The 27,185-nt window shown below is 43.7% G+C and overlaps 1 protein-coding gene across 1 annotated transcript in view; it reads left to right on the plus strand.

Moving 5' to 3' along the window:
* The window catches only part of NGEF (neuronal guanine nucleotide exchange factor), a 113,197-nt gene that overhangs the window by 11,810 nt on the left and 74,202 nt on the right, over positions 1 to 27,185 (plus strand). The window contains exon 2 of the mRNA XM_060768110.2: positions 24,617 to 24,888. Coding sequence (XP_060624093.2) covers positions 24,627 to 24,888 — 262 coding nt within the window. The 5' untranslated portion in view covers positions 24,617 to 24,626. The remainder of the gene's footprint in view (positions 1 to 24,616; positions 24,889 to 27,185) is intronic.

Here is a 27,185-nt window from a genome sequence, read left to right on the forward strand (position 1 = left end):
CAGGGAGATCCAGGAGATTTTAAGGACTACAGATTAAGGAATCTGTGCACAGGAGAATGGCCCACCTTTCCTTTTGGGTGGCCTGCAGAGGGGTCGTGGGACCTAAAGAAGATTAGGCAGGTAGAAAAATTTTGTGCTAACTATCATCCGGATCAATATATTTATATTGATGCCTGGGACAACGTGGTGACCCAAAATCCTGATTGGGTCCGGAAGTGTAAAGAAGTACAGTGTATGATGATAAGGAAAAAAGAAAAGAAAGGCAAGGTTAAAGTCCTTGCCCAGGAAGAAGAGCCGGTGGAGGGATGTAGGTACCGGGGGCCGCGATATGCAACTCCCAACGAGCCCCCGCTAGCAGCGGCTCAAGGCGCCCAGGGGCCCATGGATCAGGGACGGACATTACCATTGCCAGTAATTCCCAATGCGCCCCCACTAGCAGCAGTTCAAGGCGCCCAGAGACCAGTTGACCAGGAACGGGCAATAACACCGCCTCCATCATATGACAGCCCAGTGTCCATAGTTCTACAGCCTCCATACAGTGAAACCAATCCCTTCCGAAACCTCCGGGATGAATTAAGGGTTGCGGACACCACCACACAAACGGTGCGGCGTCCCGCCCGAGAACCTAGTGATGCAAGCCCAGCCGTTACTAGAAGCAGACAAGCTGAGCTCTCCCCTGTGGAAGGTCCGGCAGATAGCACAACGGCGAGGGAATTTCCAATAAGGGAAGTTAGTGTATTGGATCAAAATGACCAGCCTTATCAATTATATCAGGTGGTCCCATTTACCAGCAGTGACTTGCTAAATTGGAAGAGTTCTACACCTCCCTACTCCGAGCAACCCCAAGCAATGGCGACTTTATTAGAAACTATTATAGCTACCCATAATCCAACGTGGCGAGATTGCCAACAGCTCCTCCAGGTCTTGTTTACCACAGAGGAGAGAAGGCAAGTGATCAATCAAGCTACGTTATTGGCCCAAAATCAGCTGCCAGCGGGTCGGGATGCGGTTGCTTGGGGGGCAGAGCGCTTCCCCGTTGGAAAGGATCCGGGTTGGAAGGCCAATGTTGCCAACGATAGGACGACCCTAACGACCTATCAAGAGATCCTGGTAGATGCTGTTAAAAGGGGACCACAAAGGCCAGCTAACATCCAAAAGATCCAAGGGGTGAGACAGGAGAAGAGTGAATCTCCCTCAGCATTTTTGGAGAGACTAGAAGAGGCATATAGGAAATACAGCCCATATAATTTAGAAGATGACAATGGGAGAAGGGCACTGCAGCAGTCTTTCATCAGCCAGGCAGCAGATGACATCCGAAGAAAGATTCAAAAACAACCGGGATTCATAGGAAAAAGTATGAATGAACTTCTAGCCATAGCAGAACAGGTGTATATGGCCAGAGATCAAAAAGAGGAAGAGAAGAAGAAGAGAGATCGTAAAGAAGGATATAAAGTATTGTTGACCATGATGGATGGAGAGACAGGAGGATCGAGAGGAAAAGGAAGGGGAAAAGGAGGAGAGCGAAAGAAGTTAGGATGGAATCAGTGTGCCAGATGCAAGAAGTATGGTCACTGGAAGGGGGAATGTACAGAAAAGGTGTCTGGAGAGGAAGGAGGCGAAGGACGAGGCAGAGGAAGAGGTAGAGGACGTGGAAGAGGCCGTGGAGGTTATACTCCGCACCAGAAGAGGGAAGCAGTAGTGGCTGCAATAGCAGAAGAAGAATGGGAGGATGCGGAGGAAGAAGAATGAACCGACCAGGCTCTCGTTTTGCTGGACCCCGGGGAGCCGATGGTCACTATAGAAGTAGGGGACCAGCAAGTTGACTTTTTAGTAGACACTGGGGCAGAACGATCAGTGGTGAACAAACTTATTGGTCCTACCAGCACAGAAGTCACCAAAGTGGTGGGGCTGTCAGGAAAAATTCAGAAATGCCCTTTGCTACAGGAACGGACATGTAATCTGGCAGGCCATAATGTGAGTCATAAATTACTATATCACCCTGATTGCCCAGTGTCATTGTTAGGAAGAGACATTTTGTCAAAATTAAGAGCACAAATCCAATTTTTAGACGATGGCCAAATGGAATTGACAATACCCATGGAAGAGGAATGGAGGATATACTTAGTACAACAGGAGAAGTCTACCCCGCAGCCAAAAGTTGAATGGCCCTGGGAGCGAACTCCTTTGGTGTGGGCAGAAGACAATCCTCCAGGACTGGCTAAATATGTGCCCCCAGTGATAGTAGAGGTGAAGAAAGGAGCAGTCCCAGTCAAAAGACCACAGTACCCAGTGAGTCGGGAAGCTTCTGCAGGGATACAAGTTCACATTGACAGGTTGTTAGAACACGGAATTATTGTGCCCTGTAGTTCACCATGGAACACACCTCTGTTACCGATAAAAAAGCCAGGAACTAAAAATGAGTACCGCCCAGTGCAGGATCTTAGGGCAGTCAACCAAGCCACGGTGCTCCTCACCCCAGTAGTACCAAATCCCTACATTATGATGAGCCTAATCCCTTCGTGGACGGCATGGTTTACAGTTTTGGACTTGAAAGATGCGTTCTTTTGCATCAGGTTAGCTCCAGTCTCCCAACCCATCTTTGCTTTCCAATGGAACACCCAGCAAGCGGGCCAAAAGACTCAATTTATGTGGACGCGCCTTCCTCAGGGCTGGCAAAATAGCCCGACCATTTTCGGCCAGGCGCTCGCTAAGGACTTAGAGGAGTTCAAGATCCCTGAATCTGAAGGAATCTGGCTCCAATATGTGGATGATTTACTGATAGCTTGCAAGACGCAAGAGGGATGCAGGCATTACACCTTGCAGATGTTAGGAACATTGGAGGAAAAGGGCTACAAGGTATCAAAGAAAAAGGCCCAGCTGTGTCAAAAGACTGTAAAATACCTGGGATTTGAAATAACTGAAGGACATAGATCTTTGGGAACAGAAAGAAAAGAAGTAATTTGTGCAATTCCTACACCGTCCACTAGGAGACAGGTGAGAGAGTTTTTGGGTGCAACAGGATACTGTAGACATTGGATTCCTGGGTACGCTACGATGGCTAAACCTCTGTACCGAGCTACCCGAGGAAATAGAGAAGACCCTTTTGAATGGACTAAAGAGTGCCAGGAGGCTTTTGAGGCCCTAAAAGAAGCCTTGATGTCATCTCCGGCGCTCGGGCTCCCAGACTTGGAAAAACCGTTCGACTTGTTCGTGTCTGAAAAGGAAGGAGTGGCTATAGGGGTGCTTACCGAGACATTAGGATCATGGCAGAGACCAGTGGCTTATCTGTCAAAACAGTTAGACACGGTAGCACAGGGAATGCCGCCCTGTCTTCGTGCAGTGGCAGCAGCAGTAGATTTGATAAAAGAAGCAAGTAAATTGACCATAGGACAGCCACTGGCCGTCAAAGTACCACACCATGTAAAGGCGTTGTTAGACACCAAGGGACCGCGCTGGCTCACAAATGAGAGACTGACAAAATATGAGGGGGTGTTGTGTGATAACCCGATGGTGACCCTAGAAACTTGTGCCACCTTAAATCCGGCCACCTTGTTGCCTGCCCCAGGAGAGGAAACAGTCCACCAGTGCATTCAGGTGATGGAACAGGTATATTCCAGCCGACCTGACTTAAAGGACGTACCAATGTCCAAGGCAGACATGACCCTGTTCACAGATGGCAGTAGCTTCATGGAGAACGGTGAGAGGCGTGCAGGATATGCGGTGGTACAGGGGGGGGGAGAGATTCTGGAAGCAGAGTCGCTCCCTCCGGGAACCTCCGCTCAACGGGCTGAATTGATAGCCCTCACCAGAGCACTGCAGTTGGCAAAGGGAAAACGGGTCAATGTCTACACGGACTCAAAGTACGCCTTTACTACGCTCCATGCCCATGGAGCTTTGTACAAGGAGCGGGGACTCCTTACGTCGGCTGGAAAGGGCGTTAAAAATGCAGCTGAGATTGTGGCCCTCCTGGAGGCGGTCTGGGACCCGGACAAAGTGGCTGTAATGCATTGCAAAGGACACCAAAGGGGAGAAGACCCAGTGACACAGGGTAATAGATTAGCTGATTTAGCCGCAAGAGAGGCAGCTAAACACCCCCACAATAAACAGCACCTGTTGGCTGTGACGGTAATAGGAGATCCCCCATTAGAAAAGTTTACATACACAAAAGAAGAGGAGAATTGGGCTTTGGGGGAAAAAGGAAAATGGAAGGGAGAGGTCATTGTGATGCCAGATAACCGCGTTTATGTCCCTAAGGATATGGCGTGGCACATAGTCCGACATATGCACTCCAACACGCACCTGGGTAAGACAGCCTTAGCTAAGCTGCTAGAACGGCAAATGTACATTGATGGACTCCATAGCCTGACAGCAGCAGCAGCACACAGATGCTGGACATGCGCCAAGAATAATCCTCGAGAAGGACCCTTAAAGCCACCAGGAATCCAACACGTAGGCAACGTCCCATTCGAGGCAATTTTGACTGATTTTACTGAGATGCCCCCGCAAAAGGGCTACAAATATTTGCTTGTTTTTGTAGACACCTACACCGGGTGGGTAGAGGCATACCCAACCCGAACTGAAAAGGCAGTAGAAGTTTCAAGAGCACTTTTAAAGGACATAATCCCCAGATTTGGAATACCATTAGAAATAGGGTCTGACAACGGTCCAGCTTATGTACACAAGGTGATTCAAGGACTGTGTCAAATATTGGGCACAAAATGGAAATTGCATTGCGCTTATAGGCCCCAGTCCTCAGCTAAAGTTGAGAGAATGAATCGGACTCTAAAGACTGCTATGTCAAAAATCTGTCAAGAGACAGGGCTGGGTTGGACTGTAATACTGCCCATGGTACTATTGAGAGTAAGGTGTACCCCTCACAAGAGAACAGGTCTGACCCCCTATGAGAGACTATATGGCAGACCACCATTAAATTTGAGGTCGATACTGGACAAAGGGGGAGACCAACATGTGATTGGAGATAAACAAACCATTCAACAGGTGCAAGCCCTGGCTGGACAGATAAAACAAATTGCACAATATACTTCAGAGTTAAATCCACCCTATCCTACCACACCTTTGCATTGTTTTTCGCCAGGTGACGAGGTGCTTGTGAAAGAGTGGAAGATTGACCCACTAGGACCTAAGTGGAGAGGGCCCTATACTGTGCTGATATCAACCCCTACTGCCATTAAAGTGAAGGAAGTAAACCTTGGATACATTACACCCGTGCCAAGCTGGCACCCCCCATGTGGGAGATAAAAAAGGCAGATCAGAGTGACCTGAGACTCAGGATCGTCCGGCAACTCCCTGAGGGGTCAACAAGGCCATGAAGCTGACCTCTTCGGGAACAACAGATCGTCGCAGGTCAAGTATGACGCAGTGTGGCCCAACGAAAGCCCTATCTTGGAAGTGGTGGATAAAGATTATAATGGGGAGGAGGGAAAGATGCCCTAGAAAACCAATAGGAGTTCGAACGGTTTTTGGATATATGATGCTTATAAACATGATCACTATGATACAGGGAAATTGGCTAAAAGAGCATGCTAGATTCATGTTTGATCAGCATGGAAAAGATGTGACACTCCTATATGAGCATCCAGAGAAAGTAGGTGACTTCTCTTTCCTCCCTTCCCTAATAGCTGACCCCCAGGTGGTGCTCGGGGGGTTACAAGGAACTATTCAAAATCCCACCATATTTTCTCAGGTCCCCGATGGATTAAAACACATTAAATTTAGGCGAATAAGATATACTGCCACCACGAGGGGAATGTGTTTTTGTTGTGCAAACAAGGGTACATGGAATCAAAAATGGAAAGGCTGGGAGCACAGAAAAGCCTTCCTAACAAGGTTGACAAATTACACTCACTGTCAGGACAAGTTTTATTTGTATGGAACCTATAACTCTACATATGTTAACAAACAAAATCTGGCTGACACGGACTGGAAAGAACTGTACCCTGAATACCCACTGTTTGAGTCAAATTACACATCCCTGAAAAATGGAGGCAGTATTTGTTCAGGATGGCATATTAGAGATCCCAATATGTGGTTTTTCTTTGATAAATGGGCAACCAATTTTCATCCAGGAAGAAACCAGTGTGTTGGGGTAGGATACCTGACATTCCCTGTACGAGTCCTTAAACACCCTAGGAGGCTTCAGAGATCTTTAAAAGCCATAACACCCCTAGGACCTGAGTGCTCAGACGAAGTGATTATGGACTCACAACTGTCCGAAACTGAAGGCTCAAGGATAGGAGGAGGATTAATAACAGGGCTCCTAACTCTCGGGTCCTATCCTGGAATAATGGCCCAAGAAAACAGAAAGAGTATCATGGGACTCACATGTAGATTAGAGAAAAGCATAAATGCCACAGGAAAAATAGTTAGACAATTACAATCAGAAATTGAAGAACTAAGCCAAATGGCAATGCAACACAAGCTAGCCCTAGATTATTTGTTGGCAACAAAAGGAGGATTCTGTTCTATAATAAAGGGCCAGTGCGTGGTCCAATTTCATAATCTGAACCAAACAATTGAAGATGATTTGGAAAAATTGCAAGAGTTAATAAATCATAACGTAAAGGAAGATGGATGGCAACCTTTCTCATGGTTGACGTCTCTGCTTCCTTCAGCATCATGGCTTAGAGAAATAATACTTGTGATTATGCTATGCGGTTTTGTCTTTTTGTTGCTAATGTGCTGTTTTCCAATTTTGCTTCAAGTTTGCCAGAGATATATGCATCAGACAGCTTCGGTAGAAAAGATAGCTCTCATTAAAGGGCGTAATTGGAGAGATCCGTAATATCTAACCCTTGCTGATTTGCTCTCGCTTTTGTAAACCGCTTCGCAAAACAAAAACATGTGGGAATAAGGCAGAAAGGTATGCAGAAAGGTACAGCTGTAGGTATGCAGAAAGGTTGCATGTAGAAAAGAGAACGGATGGACTTGACCATATATGGGAGACAAAGACAGGCTCAAGATGAGTTTTTTGTAAAAGGGTGAAACATCGGTCATGAGACTTGCCAACTTTGCAGAAAGGAAATGGCCAAGGCCGAAGTTAAAACTCGCCAAGATCAGCAGATGTTTTCAGCTGTATTTTGCATGTCAGCGTCTTGAGATGTTTCCAAAAGGGGCTTGCTTATTGCGAAGCGAAACTTAAAAATATATGAGCTAATTGCTTAATATAACTATAATAATTGACAGCTTTCTTAACCAATGATTTAATCTTCGGGGCGGCTCTTAAAGCCGAACCCCTTTTGATGTATAAAAGAACACTACCTTTGATGCGGGCTGGGCTTTCCCCAGAGACGCCACTTGTTGTGTCCGAAAGCCTCTAGCAGCTGCTAAATAAACTTTGATATTCTTGTTGAACCCAGTTGGCTGTCTTTCCTGACTCATCTGCGTCCGCAATTTGAACTAAAACGGAGCATTTTTGGCTGAGCCTTTGAGCAATTGCTCAGGGAAAGAAAAAGCCTGCTTCACTATAAATCCCAGCAACTACAACTCCCAAATGTCAAGCTCTATTTTCCACAACCTCACCAGTATTCACATTTGGGCATATTGAGTATTCATGCCAAATTTGGTCCTGATCCATTATTGAGTCCACATTGCTCTCTGGAGATAGGTGAACTACAACTCTAAAACTCAAGGCCAATGTCCACCAAACCCAGTATTTTCTGTTGGTCATGGGAGTTCTGTGTGCCAAGTTTGGTTCAACTCCATTGTTGGGGGAGTTCAGAATACTCTTTGATTGTAAGTTAACTATAAATTCCAGCAACTACAACTCCCAAATGACAAAATACCCCCCCCCCCAACCCCACCAGTATTCAAATTTGGACGCATTGGGTATTTGTGCCTAATTTGGCCCAGTGAATGAAAATACATCCTGCATATCAGATATTTACATTATGATTCATAACAGTAGCATAAAATTACAGTTATGAAGTAGCAACGAAAATAATTTTATGTTTGGGGGTCACCACAACATGAGGAACTGAATTAAGGCATTAGGAAGGTTGAGAGCCACTGCTGTAGTAAGTCAAAGTGAAAGAAATCTTGTGGGATATTGCTTAGAATGGATCTTGGACATACACTGATATGAGCTAATATTGTATGTGTGTGCGCGCGTGCCTTCCTACATTTGACCCAGTGCAAACCTTACAATCACCACGAAATGTTTGTCAAAGGTGTGAGACTGAGCTTTAGTAAATTTGGATTTCTGTTTATCACATAACAAGGAAACAATGGGTGACATCCAAGCAAGCATTCCTGGTAATTAGTCTTACCGTGTTTAAAAATCAGCAGACACCAAAGGAAAATATAAGGGGTCTGAAATACTATCGCAGGTGAAGGGAGGGGGTTAAAACTGCCTCTCAATCCAATTTCTACAGCTTAATTTCCTTAAATGTTGAGGAGAAGCTTTAGTGAGAAAAGAACATTCAGTCTTTGCTGACATACTGGCTTAAGCAATGTGAATAAAATCAGGTTAGCTGATAGTTTGATTAGTTTTGAAATCTTACATTGGAAGTGGAAAGGGCTTCCTATTTTCAGTCGATTTTCAATATTCTGAAGGCTGACTTTTCCTACATGTCAGCAATGAGTACTTAATAGCCCCAAAGGAGAAATCTTCTCCTAAGATAGAGCTTTTAGCGCTCTCCTCAATGGGACCCAAGAGACAAAGCACAGATTTGTGCAGGATGTAAATGAAGATAGGAGGATCGAAGAAATATTTGATTAACTCTTTATTCTTGCAGGTACACTTTAGAACTCTAGGTATTCGTTTTACTTACACAATGAATCCATAATAAGCAGGTATGTCAGCAATATATTAAGACATATAACCTCACATTAAATATACGTATGAGAACTATTGGTGCAGCAGGTTAAACTGATGGCACAGCAGGTTAAACCACTAAGCTGCTGAATTTACTGACCAAAATGTCGGGGGTTCAAATCCGAAGTGCGCGGTGAGCTCCCATTGTTAGCCCCAGCTTCTGCCAACCTAGCAGTTCGAAAATATGCAAATATGAGTAGATAAATAGGCACCGCTTTGGCGAAAAGGTAACGGCGCTCCATACAGTTATGCTGGCCACATGACCATGGAGGTGTCTATGGACAACGTCAGTTCTTCAGCTTAGAAATGGAGATGAGCATCACCCCCCAGAGTCTGACACAACTAGACTTAATGTTAAGGGGAAGCCTTTACCTTTACTTTATGAGAATGATAGCCTCTTATTTCATCCATATGTTCTACATGAGAACCCAAATATTAGGAGGGGAACTTCTAACTAAAGATTTAAAATACACAACATATTCAGGTTTGATCTGCATGACAATTAAAGATTTACTTAAAATTTCTGACCACCAAATCCTTCCAACCACCAAGACTGATTTTAAGTATTATCGTATAGTGTTATCTGGCACCTAAATACCCCAGAGACAACAGATTCTACCAGTTCTTGCAAAGTAAATAGGAAACTGCCCACCCAAGTACTAACCAGGTGGCTACATTTCACAAGAAGAAATTGACAAAAACAACTCTTAATATTCCTTGTCTAAAAAACCCTATCAAAATGTTATTTTTGTATGTTGGGGAAAAGGGTGATTGCTCATTCCTTCCATGGATTCTGCTTAGATCCCAAGTTGTACTTTCTTAAATGCATTAATAATGTTTATCACAATTGTACATTTTTAGTGAAGCTCTGTTGCACTTTAAGCAGTACTGAATCTGGGTTGCTGTGCGTTTTCCGGACTGTAGGCCATGTTCCAGAAGCATTATCTCCTAACATTTTGCCCACATCTATGGCAGACATCCTCAGAGGTTGTGAGGTCTGTTGGAAACTAGGCAAGTGGTCTTTATATATCTGTAGAATGATGTCCAGGGTGGGAGAAAGAGTCCTGTCTGTTTGAGGCAAGTGTTTAATGTTGCAAAGGATTCCCCCAGGAAGCAGCCAGGCTTTGAAGCTGCAAGGCCATTCAATGCTAATCAAGCCGGCCAACTGAAACATTCACACTTGCTTCAAACAGACAAGAGTTCTTTCTCCCACCCTGGACATCATTCCATAGATATATAAACCCCACTTACCTAGTTTCCAAAAGACCTCACAACCTCGGAGGATGCCTGCCATAGATGTGGGTGAATCATTGGGAGAGAATGCTTCTGGAACATGGCCATACTGTCCCCAAAACTCACAGTAACCCAGTGATTCTGGCCATGAAAGCCTTTGACAACAGACAGTACTGAATCTATCTCTGACTGCAGCCACAACCCAGGATTTCCCACATCTTCCACCTGACTAGGGCTTTCCTCTGGGATTTTCCCCCCAGTTTGTTAGGAAAGTTATTCTTAGCCATTTGCTGCTACTTGACTAATGGTTGAAATGAGAGCTGATTCAAGCGGAGACCTACTTTCATTGAACTGAAAATCTCCAGCCTAGACACATTCTTGACATTTTTCACATTCTTCATCCGTTTCTTTAGTTCAGCACTACATTGCAAATAATATCTGGCCCTATTATTTTGCTGGTCCAGATAACAAAGCAAAACGACATGCCTCTTTTAGAATTGAACAAAGAGCCGAGGACAGATGTTATTGCTACCATAGGATGTACTCCAAATAGTCATAACGCAAGAAGGGAAAGTGGCCTTAATATTGTTGTACTGTGAGGGATTTGCTGACTTTTTATCTTAATCTTTAAGAGGTTAATATGTGCAGTCCAGAACTAAAGATAGCTACTAAACAACCTGGCTGGAACTCTCTTTTTAATAAAAGAAGCAATACAAACACATACATGGTGAGAGACCATGCTACAGGAAAGGATAGCTTTCTTTTTTCCCCGCCTGCCTAATATAAAGTCTTTTTATGCACTTACAATATATTGGTATAGAAGAGAATGCTTAGTTTTGATAGCAAAATAATAAACTAAAAATAAGTTGTAAATGGCCAAGATCATTCATAGGAGAAATATTTATTTATCTATTTACTAGCCGTCCCCTGCCACGCTTTGCTGTGGCCCAGTCTCGTGATCTGGAAAATAAAATAATGGCAAAGTTTCAGTTTCTAATATATGTAATTTCTTTATGCTTGTGGGTAAACATATTTCTTGTGGTTTCTTTGTCAGTGTTGATGTGGAGATTGTCTGGTTTGCCTGCTCTGGAACATGCAACATATTATTGTCCTTCTTTAGGGATCCCTTTCAAATCTATGATACTATATCTGTGTGTGTGTGAATCATATGTATCTATCTATATCTATGACTGGATGACTCTTTGTCAGGAGGGCTTTGATTACATTTTCTTGCTCTGTTGAAGGGAGTTGGACTGGATGGCCTTAAATATTTTGTGTTGGTCATGGGCAGGGGCAGCTCAACCCATTACGCCTTTGCAGTAAGCCTTTGCAGTATAGTTGATTTTGCCCAAGGGCATTCTAGAGGCACTCTTGAGGGAAAATAAACCTTGACATGTGTGAGTTGCAGTTACTGGGATGTATAGTTCATTCTGAGAGCATTCTGAACTCCACCAATGATGGAATTGAACCAAATATGACACACAGAACTCCCATGACGAACAGAAAATATATATCAGTGATTGGTTGGGGGGCACCAAAATACTGTTTGCTTACCGTTGAAAATTACCTAGGGCCGCCTCTGGTCATGAGGGTTCTGGGTGGGAAGTTTGGCCCAATGCTGTCGTTCGTGGGGTTCAGAATGCTCTTTGATTGTAGGTGAAGTATAAATCCCAGTAACTACAATTCCCAAATGTCAACGTCTTTTCCCCCCAAACTCCATGTTCATATTTCGGCATATGGGATATTTGTGCCAAGTTTGATCCAGATCCATCATTGTTTGAGTCCAAAGTGCTCTCTGGATATAGGTGAACTACAACTCCCAAACTCAAGATCAATGCCCACCAAACCCTTCTAGTATTTTCTGTAGTTCATGGGAGTTCTGTGTCCCAAGATTGGTTCAATTCCATCATTGGTGGAGTTCAGAATGCTCTTTGATTGTAGGTGTACTATAAATCGCAGCAACTATAACTCCCAAATGACAAAATCAATTTTTTGAGTGAAGGACATACATTGGGTTGTTAGGTGTCTTGTGTCCAAATTTGGTGTCAATTTGTCCAATGGTTTTTGAGTTCTGTTAATCCCACCAACGAACATTACATTTTTATTTATATAGATTTTTACTCTATTTGTATCCTGCCTTTCTCTCGGAAAGGATAGCTTTCTTCCCCGCCCCCCCCCCCCCCCCCCCCCGCCTAATATAAAGTCTTTTTATGCATTTACAATGTGTTGTATAGAAGTGAATGCTTAATTTTGATAGCAAAATAATAAGCTAAAAATTAAGTTGTAAATGACCAAAATCACTTATAGGAGATGTATTTATTTATTTATTTTTACTCTATTTGTATCCCGCCTTTCTCTACCCTAAAGGGGACTCAAGGCGGCTTTACAAATAGCAACTATTCAATGTCTTTGAACAACAAACAGTTAAAATACATTAAGTTAAAGATTTCAAATTAAAATTAAATGCAGATTAAAAACATATAAAACATTACAATCGCTATTAAAAATCACACCATCGACAATCGTAATCCGGGGCCGTTTCAAAAGTCATTGCACATAATTCCATAGCGATTATTGTACTCTAGTTAATCTCCAAAGGCTTGACCCCAGAGCCAGGTTTTCATTTTCCTTCTAATATGTATCACTAGGGAGAGAGTTCCACAGTCGAGGGGCCACCACTGAGAAGGACCTGTCTCTCATCCCCACCAGTCGCGCTTGCAAAGGAGGTGGGACAAAGAGCAGGGCTTCCCGAAACTATTTTAATATGTGTATCAAATAACTGCATCACAATATCTAAGGACTGTATCACACAAGGCTGGGAAATTGCAATTGGAACAGGTTTAAAGGGTTGGTTTTGGGAGATTTTGTTTGTTGGTTGGTTGGAACCATAGCAACCCAAATTTAGGTTGTAATGCTGTAAGTATCATTTATATTTTCATAATTCACCAACAAGATCCCTCCCATTGTTTGTTTTATTTTTTAAAAAAATCAGCATTCTACAAATATAGTGAGATTTTGTTTTCACAGCCATGAAAACATGGACATTAGCCAAAAGATATCAGAAATGCTCATGCATGCCTGGTATCTGAATTAAAATTGTATTCTGAAGGGGAGGAAAATGACAATCTGTATTTGATGACGGCAGGCTCATGTCCTTGAAAACAAATATTTGACAAATATTAGTAAAGTCTGTGTCTGTGCAAGAGAGACTGACAGAGAGAAAAGAGGTAGAAAGGAAGAAGAGAAAATGAATAATATTATAAAAACTTATTTTTTGCAATCAGTTCCCCTTCATACATCCTTCTTCCAACTTCTCTAAATAAAAACCTGGAACTGAATACAGCTCTGGCTTGTGAATGGGGAAACAACTTTCTGCTGGATGCTGATGGGTAGACAGCAGCAGAGCCTGGGAATTGTATCCTTTTGGAGTACAGCTTCCAGAATCTCTTAGCCAGTATGACCAAATGTATTTGGCATTGGCAGCAATCCCTATTCAGAGGCAGAGCTTGGAAGCATTACTTTTCAGCATTCCATGATTCAGCACCCTTTAGCCAAATAGCTGGAAGAATCTGAGAGCTACAGTCCAAAGAAGTAACATTTCCAAGTTCTGATGAGTATTATATACAGTACCCTAAGGACAGTGGTATAATGTTAAATAAACCACGTGTAGTTCATGTTTGTTCAGCCCACACACTGCCTTGCCAGAGAAAGAAAATATGCCACACAGATGAGTAATGAATAACAAGTAGTTTACTCTTCGTAGTTCAGAACAACATATGTACAATGTGCTCGGTTTTATCAACTCACATAATGTCCTTTAATGCCAGATTTAAAATGGTATTTCTTTGTCCATGTAGATAGACTCCTCAGCAGCTCATGAAGTGAGAGCACATCCAAACTCTGTCTCTCTCTTTCTCTCTCTGCTGCTCTAAGCAGCTGCATAGCTCAAGCCTGAACAAAAATGTAACACTATCCAAAAATCCCAGGCTCAGCCTGCTCCCCGGGCATAGCCTGACCAATCAGCTTCATGCATCTTATTTTACAGTTGACAAACACACACTCACTGATTCCTTACATGCTCCAACAAGGACTTGACAGACGAAGTACCACAGACTTCTGGCTATCATCCGTGGTGTTTCGTCAGTGAACTGTGCCAGAAATGTGGAGAAAATGGGGGGAACTGAAGCTGGGGAGAAATCGTCTTCTGAGTTCCTGATGTGCCTGCAAACTGGAGAAAGCACTTAAAAACACGTGGAATGGGAGGAATGGGAATTCTTAAGAGTGCTGCCTTGGCTTTCCTCTACAGTAATGGGAAGGAGGGGGAAACTAAAGTATTCCTGAAGTGATGTCTGCCTTAGGAATGGTGCTCTGGGATGGTTGAAGCAGGAGGAGGTGATCCTGTGTGATGGGGGTACATAAATTCTCCGTCTTCACAGAATCCCATGCAAAGAAGACAATTCTGCCCACAAGAAGTCAATTTCACCTACTTTCCCAGCCCCATCTGATGAAGTCCTAAGACATCTAATAGTGGTAGCTCTTGTTTTAAATTATAGTTTGACATTCCTTCTGACTCTGTCCTGCTGTTCTTCTAGCAGTAATCACCTTTATAGCTGGGTAATTGCTAATGAATCATCTGCTCAATTTGAGCACTATTTGCTTCCTAGATGGAAAGCAAAAGGTCTTGTCTGAAATCACATCATTCATTTTAACTCTCTTTAGGCTTTATATAGTGACATCTATGCCAACGCAATTATTTAATCAATCATGCAACTGTGCATTGTTTACTATGAGGACATCTGTGAGCTGTCAAGTCCATTTTTAACAAGATGAAACCTATCACAAGTTGACTGGTGCCGTGGTGACTCATTCTCTTAATGCTCCAGAAGGTGTCATCAAGCCAACAACTAACTACTCCCTGAAATTTTCAAACTGTGAGTTGAATCTGGAGGTGGTAGGCCATGATACCAACAAAAGGAACATTCACAAAACCAACCACTGCATGAAAACATTACGTATGCAATGGCTCCAACAATTCTCATACCCCTTAAATGCAAAGCAAACCTGAATCTTTCACATACAGTGCTTTCCTTTATCCATGGCATCTTACATCTACATTTAACTGGTAGCCTTATCTAGAGATGGCTAGTTGCTACATGCTAAGTCAACATTTTTACAAATTACATTACTTTAATTAGTTTACTCTAGTTGGGATTACGTATCAAATTTAGGCCCAAGAGTTTTGCATGCACTGGAAAACATGTTAATTACTGTTTAATGAAAATCAGTCACGATTAGAACAGCATTACTAGCACAGACACTCACTTCAGACAGACCTTGTCTAACAAAGCTTGACTGCCAATTAATGCAGCAAGTTCTTGATATAAAGACACGTAAAGAAACCCTGTAGAAACTTTGAAACTGTGAAACGTACATTTCTGGCATAAGTGGATTTCAATCCACTTCGTGGAATGAAGTCTCATAGACAGACCAATGGGAAGGGTGTATAAATTTTTATTGGAATGCAAAACATATGATTGAGCAACCTATCTCAATTATGATTTAAGAAATAGTTAAATGAGAAAACATGGGAGACATCTCCTAGCATACAAGCAGTTGAATAATGGAGGAAGTTCTTTTATTCCATGGTATCAGCTCTAGACACTGCTTTTTAAACTGTGGCTTCTGACCCCAAACAGAGTTCCCTTAGCTCAGTGTTTCTCAACCTGGGGGTTAGAACACCTCGTGGGCGGGTTGCGATGGGGGTGTCAGAGAGGTCGCCAAAAACCATCAGAAAACACAGTATTTTTTGTTGGTCATTGAGGTTCTGTGTGGGAAGTTTGGTCCAATTCTATTATTGGTGGGTTTGGAATGCTCCTTGATTGTAGGTGAACTATAAATCCCAACAACTACAACTCCCAAATGTCAAGGTCTATTTCCCTCACATTCCAGCAGTGTTCACATTTGGGCATATTGAGTATTCGTGCCAAGTTTGGTCCAGATGCATCATTGTTTGAGTCCACAGTTCTCTCTGGATGTAGGTGAACTACAACTCCAAAACTCTAAGTCAATGCCCACCAAACCCCTGTCAGTATTTTCTATTGGTCATGGGAGTTCTGTGTACCAACTTTGGTTCAAATCCATTGTTGGTCGAATTCACCAACAATGGTTAACCATAAATCCCAGCAACTACAACTTCTAGATGACACAATCAATCCCTCCCAACTCCACTAGTAATCAAATGTGGGCATATCAGGTATTTGTGCCAAATTTCATCCAGTGAATGAAAATATATCCTGCATATCAGATATTTACATTACGATTCATAACAGTAGTAAAATTACAGTTATGAAGTAACAACAAAAATAATTTTATGGTTGTGGGTTGCCACAACATGAGAAACTGTATTAATGGGTCACAGCATTAGGAAGGTTGAGGACCACTGCCTTAGATTAATGTTGGGAGTCATGAAAACTTTGGCAACAGTAATACGTTTCTGAATGCCACTCATTTAGGCAATTCTGTTGGCAACAATATGCAATATTTACAACAGACTGCGGATAGTCCTTCAGCTGTACTCCACAAAAAGGAAAAATCAGCCTGTTTAGCAAGCCTTGCAAATGCTGGTTTATATTCAGTAAATATTTGATTTTATACCTATTTTATGTACCTATATACCTGGGGTCACATAAAGATTTCTCAGTTGGAAAGGGGCCGCAAGTGAAAACAGTTGAAGATGCCCTGGAACCACAACAAACGAAGTCGTCCAATGCGGGCAACTACAAGGGGAATTAACCAGGCTACATGGCGAATCTGGGGGTAGTGGAACAACCCATCACCCTGTGCTTACATCACTGACTTCCTCATCACATGTGGGAAAGCATCATTCCTCGGTTTTCCCAGAGGCTTGTTCCATTGTAGGCATCGAGAACATGGGAAGCCTCCTATGTGTTCTTTGCTCTCCTGTACAACGCTTTCAGCACAGTTCGAGGACAGAACCCTATCTTAACTAGCTCTACATCATTTACCTTAACTACTTACCCTACCTTAACTAGCTCCATCCCCAAACTATACTAAAAGCGTTGTACCATGGGTAAATTTTCCCATGTGGTGAAGTCCTCAGTCTAAATATAGTTAGATGAAACCACAAATATGTTTGAAGTGTGCCATTCTGTAGCCAAAGAAGGTCTAAGTGTAAAATATAGTTGCAAATAATTGATAGGTTTTAGAATAGTCTAAATGTTATTTACCGTATATACTCGAGTATAAGCCAACCCAAATATAAGCCGAGGCACCTAATTTTACCACAGATAACTGGGAAAACATATTGACCCAAGTATAAGCCGAGGGTGGGAAATGTAGCAGCTACTGGTAAAATTCAAAATAAAAATATATACCAATACAATTACATTAATTGAGGCATCAGTGGCATATTTTTGAATATTTACATAAAACTGTAATTTAAGATAAGACTGCCAACTCTGATTAAACCATTACTCTAAACTTCTTCAATGTAAATGTGCTTACATATCCTTCCAATAATAATAGAGTAAAATAATAAATGTAATAATAATAATAATAGTAGAGTAAAATAATGGAAATGTAATAACAGTAATAATAGAATAATAAATGCAATACTAACAATAATAAATAGAGTAAAATAATGGAAATACAATAATAACAGTAACAATAGAAACTAAATCCAGACAAGACAGAGGTACTCCTGGTCAGTCGCAAGGCCGAACGGGATATAGGGTTACAGCCTGTGCTGGACGGGGTCGCACTCCCCTTGAAGGCGCAGGTTCGCAGCTTGGGTGTGATCTTGGACTCATCGTTGAGCCTGGATCCCCAGGTTTCAGCGGTGACCAGGGGAGCATTTGCACAGCTTAGGTTCGTGCGCCAGCTGCGCCCGTATCTCGGGAAGTCTGACTTGGCCACGGTGGTACACGCTCTTGTCACATCCCGCCTGGATTACTGCAACGCTCTCTACGTGGGGCTGCCCTTGAAGACGGCCCGGAAGCTTCAGCTGGTCCAGCGTGCGGCAGCCATGTTACTAACTGGAGCGGGTAGCAGGGAGCACACAACGCCCTTGTTGTCCCAGCTTCACTGGCTGCCGATTTGCTACCGGACCCAATTCAAGGTGCTGGTCTTGGCCTACAAAGCCCTAAACAGTTCCGGCCCAAAATACCTTTCTGACCGCATCTTGGCCTACGAGCCCACGAGGACCTTGAGATCGTCTGGGGAGGCCCTTCTCTCGATCCCGCCTGCATCACAGGCACGGCTGGCGGGGACGAGGGAGAGGGCCTTCTCGGTGGTGGCCCCCCGGCTGTGGAACACTCTCCCGGCACACATCAGACAGGCGCCCTCCCTCATGTCCTTTCGAAAAAGCCTTAAGACCTGGCTGTTCGAGAGGGCATTTAATTAAGTGCTAAGCAACAACATTACGGTAATGAGAACTGGAATGGTATAAGGAAAATGAGACTGGCTATGATTCTACTAAGAGACGAAGCGGATTTTTATGTAGTTTGTATTTGTTGTATAGTCATATGTTGTTGATACTGGCCTCTGTAACTGTCTTTTTATGTGTACTGTACACCGCCATGAGTCGCCCGTAAGGGCTGAGAATGGCGGTCAATAAGTGCATCTAATAAATAAATAAATAAATAAATAGAATAATAAATGTAATAATACTAATACTACTACTACTACTAATAATAATCAAGTAAAATAATAAATGTAATAATAATAATAATAATAATAATAATAATAATAACAGAGTAAAATAATAAATAACTTTGACTCGAATATAAGCCGAGGGGGACTTTTTCAGCCTTAAAAAAGGGCTGAAATCCTAGGCTTATACTCGAGTATATACAGTATTTATTTGTTTGTTTACTTATTTACTTTATTTCTTCCCCGCTCTTCCCACCCCCGGGGGGACTCAGAGCGGCTTCCAGTTTTGGCAAATATTCAGTGCCACAATTATACAAAAACAAATACATAGCACAATTACCATTAAAATCAATAAACATATAAATTACAATTAAAACCAATTATTATCTAGGCAAAGTTAATATATAAAAGAAATAAAAGTTATATAATGATTGCACCTAAATATTTGTTGATGTTTTAGTACCATTTTGTTATATTTCATTTTGAATAAAGATACTTTTTAAAGTTTGAGGTCGCAGAAACATGTGTGGTTCTTATTAATAAGTTAATATGTAGCTGTTCCTTATTGCTATGGCAACTTTTACAATGCATTTGATGAGTAGATTATTGCTACTGAGGATATTATGAGTATTTATTCACTGAGGAATGTAAGCTGGGAGAAAGAAGAGGCGGAATGATTATATTAGTCTTGATACATTTTTTCAAAGAGTTGTGGATCAGGGCAGACCTGTTGTTGGTTCACATTCTGGAGGAAAAATAATTATGAATGAAAGAAGCAAACTGGGTGTTAGAAAGAGTTGCTATAAGAGTAGAAACAATTGCTATAAGGATCTTAGAGCAATAACGTGGACCATTCAAAAGTAACTCCAAAGTTCAAACTAGAATTTGAGTCTAGTTTTAATAATTAATGGTAGTTTTTTTAAATGCTGCTGCACTGTCTCTCTGGGTGCATCTTCAATGTACCACTTGAACTGTAATGGAATCCTGTGAATTTTAGTTTGCTGAGGCACCTGAACTCTTTGTTTTTAACTTTTTTATTTTATTTCATACCCTGTGTTTACCCTATTTTATCATTTCTTATTGTTTGTATTTTATTTGAGTTATTCCCTGCTCTATCAATTTTATTTTGTTTTATTATAATTGTTTGGGCTTGGCCTCATGTTAGCTGCCCAGAGTCCCTGTGAGCAGATGGTGGCGGGGTATAAATAAAAATTAGTATTATTGTTGTTGTTGTTGTTATTATTATTATTATTATTATTATTATTATTATTATTATATTTGAAACAGAACAAGATGAGTCCATTTTATTTATTTATTTATTTCCAGCATTTATATACCGCTTTTCTCACCCCTATGGGGACTCAAAGCAGACAAGATCACTCTGCTAGTTGTTGTATTGGATCACACGTCGGATACTTCCCAAGTGTCTAGGACTGTGTGATGTATCAGCAAATAATGCGTGCAGATCCCAGTAGGGTGGCCTTCTGCAGCTGGCAGATGGTAATTAGAGCACTTTAGATCTAGCATTTATCAATGTGCTTTGAATGTGTGTTGCTGCTGAGTGATCATTTACGATCATCCTCGTTCATTGACGGACTGTTCCAGAAATTGTTGCACTTTAAGAACTTTAAGAATTGGCACTTTAAGACCTGACGATATTTTGCACTTTAAGAACTGGTTATATCGACACCACCATCCGAATCGTCGCCACCCATGTGGTCCCCTGCCCCCCTCTGGATACTGTTTACGTTACTCTGCTGTGGCGGAGGGGGCGGAAGAGGAGGTGGCCCGGAATCTGGGATTGAGAGTGTGGTGGGAAGGGGGGAGGAGGGGGAGGGGAGATGCTGGCAAGAACTAATAAGCTTAACAACAAGCATAGGAGGAAATACCCTTATGGCTCATAACTGCGGCATGGAGGGAGGGAGGTGTTCCACTAGCCGAGGGGCCCCCATAGAGGTCGTGGTGGGAAGGAGGAGATGCGGGAGAAGGAGACCCCGAATTCGGCTTAATTCGGACCGCTTTCCTAAATTAACTATTCCCAATAGGTCTCCTAAGGTAATTTGGTGTAACCAGGTGAGCGGGCCCTCTGGCTTGAAGGTGGTGTTGTTGAACGCCAGGTCTGTCAACGGAAAAACAACTTGGATTCAGGACTTAATCCTGGAGGAGCGGGCAGACCTGGCGTGCATCACGGAGACCTGGTTGGATGAAGCGGGGGGCGTAAATCTCTCCCAGCTTTGTCCTCCAGGCTTCTCCGTGCAACACCAACCTAGAGCCGGAGGACGGGGAGGTGGGGTCGCAGTGGTCTATAGAGATTCCATCCATCTAACCAGGAGCCCCATCCCGCAGACCACAAATTTCGAATGCGTCCACCTGAGGGTGGGTGACCGGGACAGAATAGGGATTCTGCTCGTGTACCGTCCACCTCGCTGCACTACAGTCTCCCTACCTGAGCTAGCGGGGGTGGTCTCGAGCTTGGCGGTGGAGTCCCAACGGCTCCTTGTGCTGGGGGACTTCAACATCCACGCCGAGGCAACCCTCACAGGTGCGGCTCAGGACTTCATGTCTGCCATGGCAACCATGGGGCTGTCCCAACAAATAACTGGCCCCACTCACTGTGCTGGACACACATTGGACTTGGTTTTCTGCCAGGGATGGGAGCAGGGTGGCGGTGTGGAGGAGTTGTCCATCTCTCCGTTGCCATGGACCGACCACTTCCTGATTAGATTTAGGCTCACTGCGCCCCCTAACCTCCGCAAGGGTGGAGGACCCATTAAGATGGTCCGCCCCAGGAGGCTTATGGATCCGGACGGATTCCTGATGGCTCTTGGGGAGTTTCCCGCCGCCGCGGTAGGTGATAATGTCGAGGCCTTGGTCGCTCTCTGGAATGGGGAGATGACCAGGGCTATTGACAAGATCGCTCTGGAACGTCCCCTCTCAAGTAACCGAGCTAAACCAGCCCCTTGGTTTACTGAGGAGCTGGCAGCGATGAAGCGAAGGAAGAGGGTTCTAGAGAGCGTGTGGCGAGCGGACCCAAGCGAGTCAAACCGAACACGGTTTGTGTCCTTTTTGAGGGCATATGCCGCGGCAATAAAAGCCGCAAAGAAAACTTTCTTTGCGGCCACTATTGCGTCTGCAAAAAACCGTCCGGCGGAGTTGTTCCGGGTTGTCAGAGGTCTTTTAACTCCCCCCATGGGTGGGAGCCCTGACAACTCGGCAGCGCGCTGCGAAGCATTTGCTCGGTTCTTTGCAGACAAAGTCGCTTTGATCCGTTCTGGGCTGGACGCCACATTAGATGCAGTCTCTGTGGATGTGACTCAAGCACCTGCTTGTCAGTGTTTGTTGGATTCTTTTCAGCTTGTGAAACCCGAGGATGTGGACAAGATACTTGGAGGAATGAGACCCACCACGTCCATCCTAGACCCCTGCCCATCCTGGCTTCTTAAGGAGGCCAGAGGGGGATTGGCCGAGTGGGTAACGGTGGTGGTTAATGCCTCCCTTCGGGAAGGCAAGATTCCAGCGAGCCTAAAACAGGCTGTTATAAAGCCGCTGTTGAAGAAACCATCACTTGACCCCACTAAATTGGACAACTTTCGGCCTGTTTCCAATCTTCCCTTTTTGGGCAAAGTCATGGAAAGCGTGGTGGCCTCACAACTCCAGGTATTCTTGGGAGACACGGATTATCTGGATCCGGCACAGTCTGGTTTCAGACTGGGACATGGTACCGAGACGGTCTTGGTCGCCTTAGTGGATGATCTGCGCCGGGAGCTAGACAGGGGGAGTGTGTCCCTGTTGGTGCTCCTGGACCTCTCAGCGGCCTTCGATACCGTCGACCACGGTATTCTTCTGGGACGCCTTGCAGAGATGGGTCTTGGGGGCACTGCTCTGCAGTGGCTCCGGTCATTTCTGGAGGGTCGCACTCAGAAGGTGTTACTGGGGGACTCCTGTTCAGCGCCACAGCCGTTGACTTGTGGCGTTCCTCAGGGTTCCATCCTGTCCCCCATGCTGTTTAACATCTACATGAAGCCGCTGGGTGAGATCATCCGGAGTTTCGGGGTGCGGTGTCATCTGTACGCAGATGATGTCCAACTCTGTCACTCCTTTCCACCTGCTACTAAGGAGGCCGTCGAAGTCCTGAACCGGTGCCTGGCCGCTGTAATGGTCTGGATGAGGGCGAACAAACTGAAATTAAATCCAGACAAGACAGAGGTACTCCTGGTCAGTCGCAAGGCCGAACAGGGTATAGGGTTACAGCCTGTGCTGGACGGGGTCGCACTCCCCTTGAAGGCGCAGGTTCGCAGCTTGGGTGTGACCCTGGACTCATCGCTGAGCCTGGAGCCCCAGGTTTCAGCGGTGACCAGGGGAGCATTTGCACAGCTTCGGCTCGTGCGCCAGCTGCGCCCGTATCTTGGGAAGTCTGACTTGGCCACGGTGGTACACGCTTTGGTCACATCCCGCCTCGACTACTGCAACGCTCTCTACGTGGGGCTGCCCTTGAAGACGGCCCGGAAGCTTCAGCTAGTTCAGCGCGCGGCAGCCATGTTGTTAACGGGGGCTGGACGCAGAGAGCATACAACGCCTCTGCTGTCCCAGCTCCACTGGCTGCCGATTTGCTACCGGGCCCAATTTAAGGTGCTGGTGTTATCCTACAAAGCCCTAAACGGTTCCGGCCCAAAATACCTTGCAGACCGCATCTCGGCCTACGAGCCCACGAGGGCCTTGAGATCATCCGGGGAGGCCCTTCTCTCGGTCCCGCCTGCCTCACAGGCACGTCTGGCGGGGACGAGGGAGCGGGCCTTCTCGGTGGTGGCCCCCCGGCTGTGGAACACTCTCCCTGCTGAAGTTAGACAGGCGCCCTCCTTGATGGCCTTTCGTAGGGGCCTAAAAACATGGCTCTTTGAACAGGCCTTCAATTGAGTGTAGTTAAATTGACAATGGAATGAACTAGGACTACGAATTTCGGCTATGACCCCAGGACTTGACGAAGCGGATTTTTAGTATAAGTATATGTCATGTTGTATCCGTCTGGTTTGTATTGTCTTTATTTACTGTACATTGTCTTCTTGTTGTTGTTGTTCACCGCCCCGAGTCGCCTCCGGGCTGAGAGGGGCGGTCAATAAATGCAAGAAATAAATAATAATAATTATAATTTTGTCAGCAAAATTGTGTTTAAGTGCAGGCCAAGGTCTTTCGGCACTGCACCCAGTGTGCCGATCACCATTGGGACCGCTTTTACTGACTTGTGCCAGAGTCTTTGCAGTTTGATCTTTAAATCCTCATATCGTGTCAGCTTTTTCAGATGTTTCTCTTCAATCCTGCTGTCACCTGGGATTGCAACATCAAGAATCCATACTTTGTTTTTTAACATGATTGTGAGGTCAGGAGTATTGTGCTCCAAATCTCTGTCTGTCTGAATTCAGAAGTCCCAGAGTAGTTTGTCATGTTCATTTTCTGTAACTTTTTCCGGCTTGTCATCCCACCAGTTCTTTGTTGCAGGCAGATGGTATTATTATTATTATTATTATTATTATTATTATTATTAAGGCCTTGTAGAATTACAACTCCTAGGATTCCATAGCATTGAGCTGTGGCAGTAAAACTGCATTCATTCCACACTGTACGGACCCCCCCCCCCTCTCTGCACCTGCAATCTATTTCCAGAAGAGCTTTTCAGGAGAGGCAATTCACCTCTTTTTATTTAAATCAGAAAGGGCAACCTGCACTGGAGTCTGCGAGGGGCCACATTTTACCCACCCATGAGAGGCACATGTTTTATTCTAGACGTATGTTTTAAACTTCCCCATACTTTGTTAATATAAAGCTGAATGACCTGATGGAGTTTATAAAGGTCCCTTGTCTGCTTCTCTGTTATTAAACAATCAGATCTGTTCCCATGGAGACCGAAGAACTGAAAGAGGTGGAAAGACACCACGAAAAGTCAGCCAATGGCCTCAGGAAGGATAGCTCTTCACAGGCAATATGTCTGGAATTGATTTGCGATGAGAAACCCGAGGATCCAGACTGCCTGACTGAGAAGGATCTGGAGACACACTACATTCCGATTCGAAGAAATTCAAAATACTACCGCTCCTTCAGGCGTCGGAACAGAGGGAAAGTGAAGACTGGTAAAGAAGAGCCAACTGAACCTGTAGGAGGTAAGTTGTTGGTTAAGTAGTAACTCTTTTTCCTTCTTTTCCCAATGGGATTGAAAGTTGTAAGCACAAGTAAAGCAAGAGGAATTTTACAGAAACAACAGTGACAATACCTATGATTTTAGACTCTGGTTGCTTGCCTCTACACATCTGCTGCATCTGCTAGATGTCAAGTTGCAGCAAGTCTGAAACTGTAAAAACAAAGACATTGAGAGAGAAAGCCAAGCCAGGTGAGGCCTGACGCCAAGTGACAACAAATGACTGTTTAGTTGGCAAGATTTGCAACAAATGAGTGAACAAGTATATTTAGGATTGAAACCTCAGGAAATAAACAGAAGAAGAATATTGTTGTTTAATCCACCCAAGTACTAGAAATACAAGTTTTTGTATTTTTCCACCCAGCTGAGAAGTTATATACTTAGTAATTCTATGACACATTCAAATAATTCAGGATGACTTACGTTCATTGTCTCCTTAATGGAGCTTCTCCTGACAGTCAAAGCCCATCACTCCCTCTATTAGCAAAGACACAGGTCCTGTCTACATGGCCAAAATAATTGTACTCTTCACATATTGGCTGTTATCCTGGAGGACAACCTATGTGATGATTTGCATTCTGTCTGGTTCTTTTGCCCATAAACCATTAAAAATAAACTTTCACCCAGCATTCTGGCCAAAGATCCAAATGATGGGTTTTTCCCCCATTTTGTTTTGTTTTTTGGTATGGCCACCCCAATAGATGGATTTGTACTGGAGCTGAGAGAAGTGACCATAGCCAACAGGTCACATGATCATTCCTGCCAGGAAATGAATTCAGCCACAGTTGATTTTTTAATTTCAAACTTGCTATTATTTTTTTAATGAATGTATATACAGATAATCACAGATCAGTATACTCATATAGATCTTGGGAGCAGTGAGAGCAACCTGCCCATCTTTCACAAAGATCTAAAAATCTGGATGTTCCATTGTGCCTTTCATTAGACGGTTCCCCAGAAAATTTTGGTCCCCAGCTATGACCCAAAATCTAGTCCTTGCACTTTATTACTGTTCCCTACCTAGAGATATAGTGCTGTATTTCATATTTCCGTCTATTCCTAATTTTAGGCGCATCCAGACAGCCCCATTTATTGTGGTAACTCCCGCAATAAAGGAGCTGTCCAGATGATGTCCTAGACAATTCTGAATTAATTCACCAAAAACCAGGAAACCCCTTGTTTGTAGCAAATTAATTAGATAGTGGATTTATTCTGCACCTTCTTGGAAGGCACAAGATAAACTCACTACTTTTGGTGTCTAGACTTTTGGTGTCTGGACTAAATTAGTATGGAAAACTGTGGGAATATCCCCCTCTGTGGAAAGGAGTGGAAATAATATAAATAAATAAAGAGGAAGAAGGTGTCGCACATCAGGGCTGGGAAGGCACCTTTAAACCAATCTCACACTCCAGAACTCAGTTTATAAGCAAAGCAGTTTATTAAGGAATAAATGTAGCTTCAGCAAAAATGATTAAAAGATCTGAGTCAATACAAAATATGATCTATGCAAAACTTGAAAGCAATAATCCACGAGCCCAGGATACAGGAAAGATCTTTAAACTGGAGTCTTTAACAAAACACAGCAACCCAGAAGATCAAAAGTACACAACAGCTATAACATAAATCCAAAAATACAGGAGACCAGGAAACCACTTGATACTTGGAGCATGAGTCCATGAATAAACACATAGAAAAACCTAAAACTTGAGTCCATGAATCCCATACATATGAGAAAATTTGAGAGAGGAATCTGAAACATGTAACTTGAATCCAGACATTGACTCCTCTAAGGAATAACCCAAATCAAACCTCCTTTATACCTAAGAAACTATGGTGCTTCCCTTGGAAACTCTCTGCAGGACCCCTTCTCATTAACAGGTACTGGGAACAGCGACTCCCTTCAGCTGCTTGTCTTTGTTGACAAATTGCTCTTCTTCTATCTAACTAAGGAAAAACAGGGGAGTCAGGAGGAGACACATTTGCAATTACTACATTCCGATCAGAGGCTGACCTTGGTTCCCTTGAGAAATCTAACTCAGCCCTGTCTGCTTCTGAAACTGTCTCCAACTGCAAATCCATTGCTGGCCTAACATTCCCAGAATCCCCAGCCCCATCAGGTACAGAACCAAATTCCCGTGACTCCTCAGATGCTGGCACAATCTCCTCTGACACCTCAGACATTTGGTACAATCACAGGCTGAATCGTGGACTGGATTTTTGTTCTTGCAGCCCCCAGGTTGAGAACCACTGCACTAAGGGAAG

This window comes from Anolis sagrei, chromosome 3, assembly GCF_037176765.1.
Source record: "Anolis sagrei isolate rAnoSag1 chromosome 3, rAnoSag1.mat, whole genome shotgun sequence".
NCBI lineage: Eukaryota > Metazoa > Chordata > Lepidosauria > Squamata > Dactyloidae > Anolis > Anolis sagrei.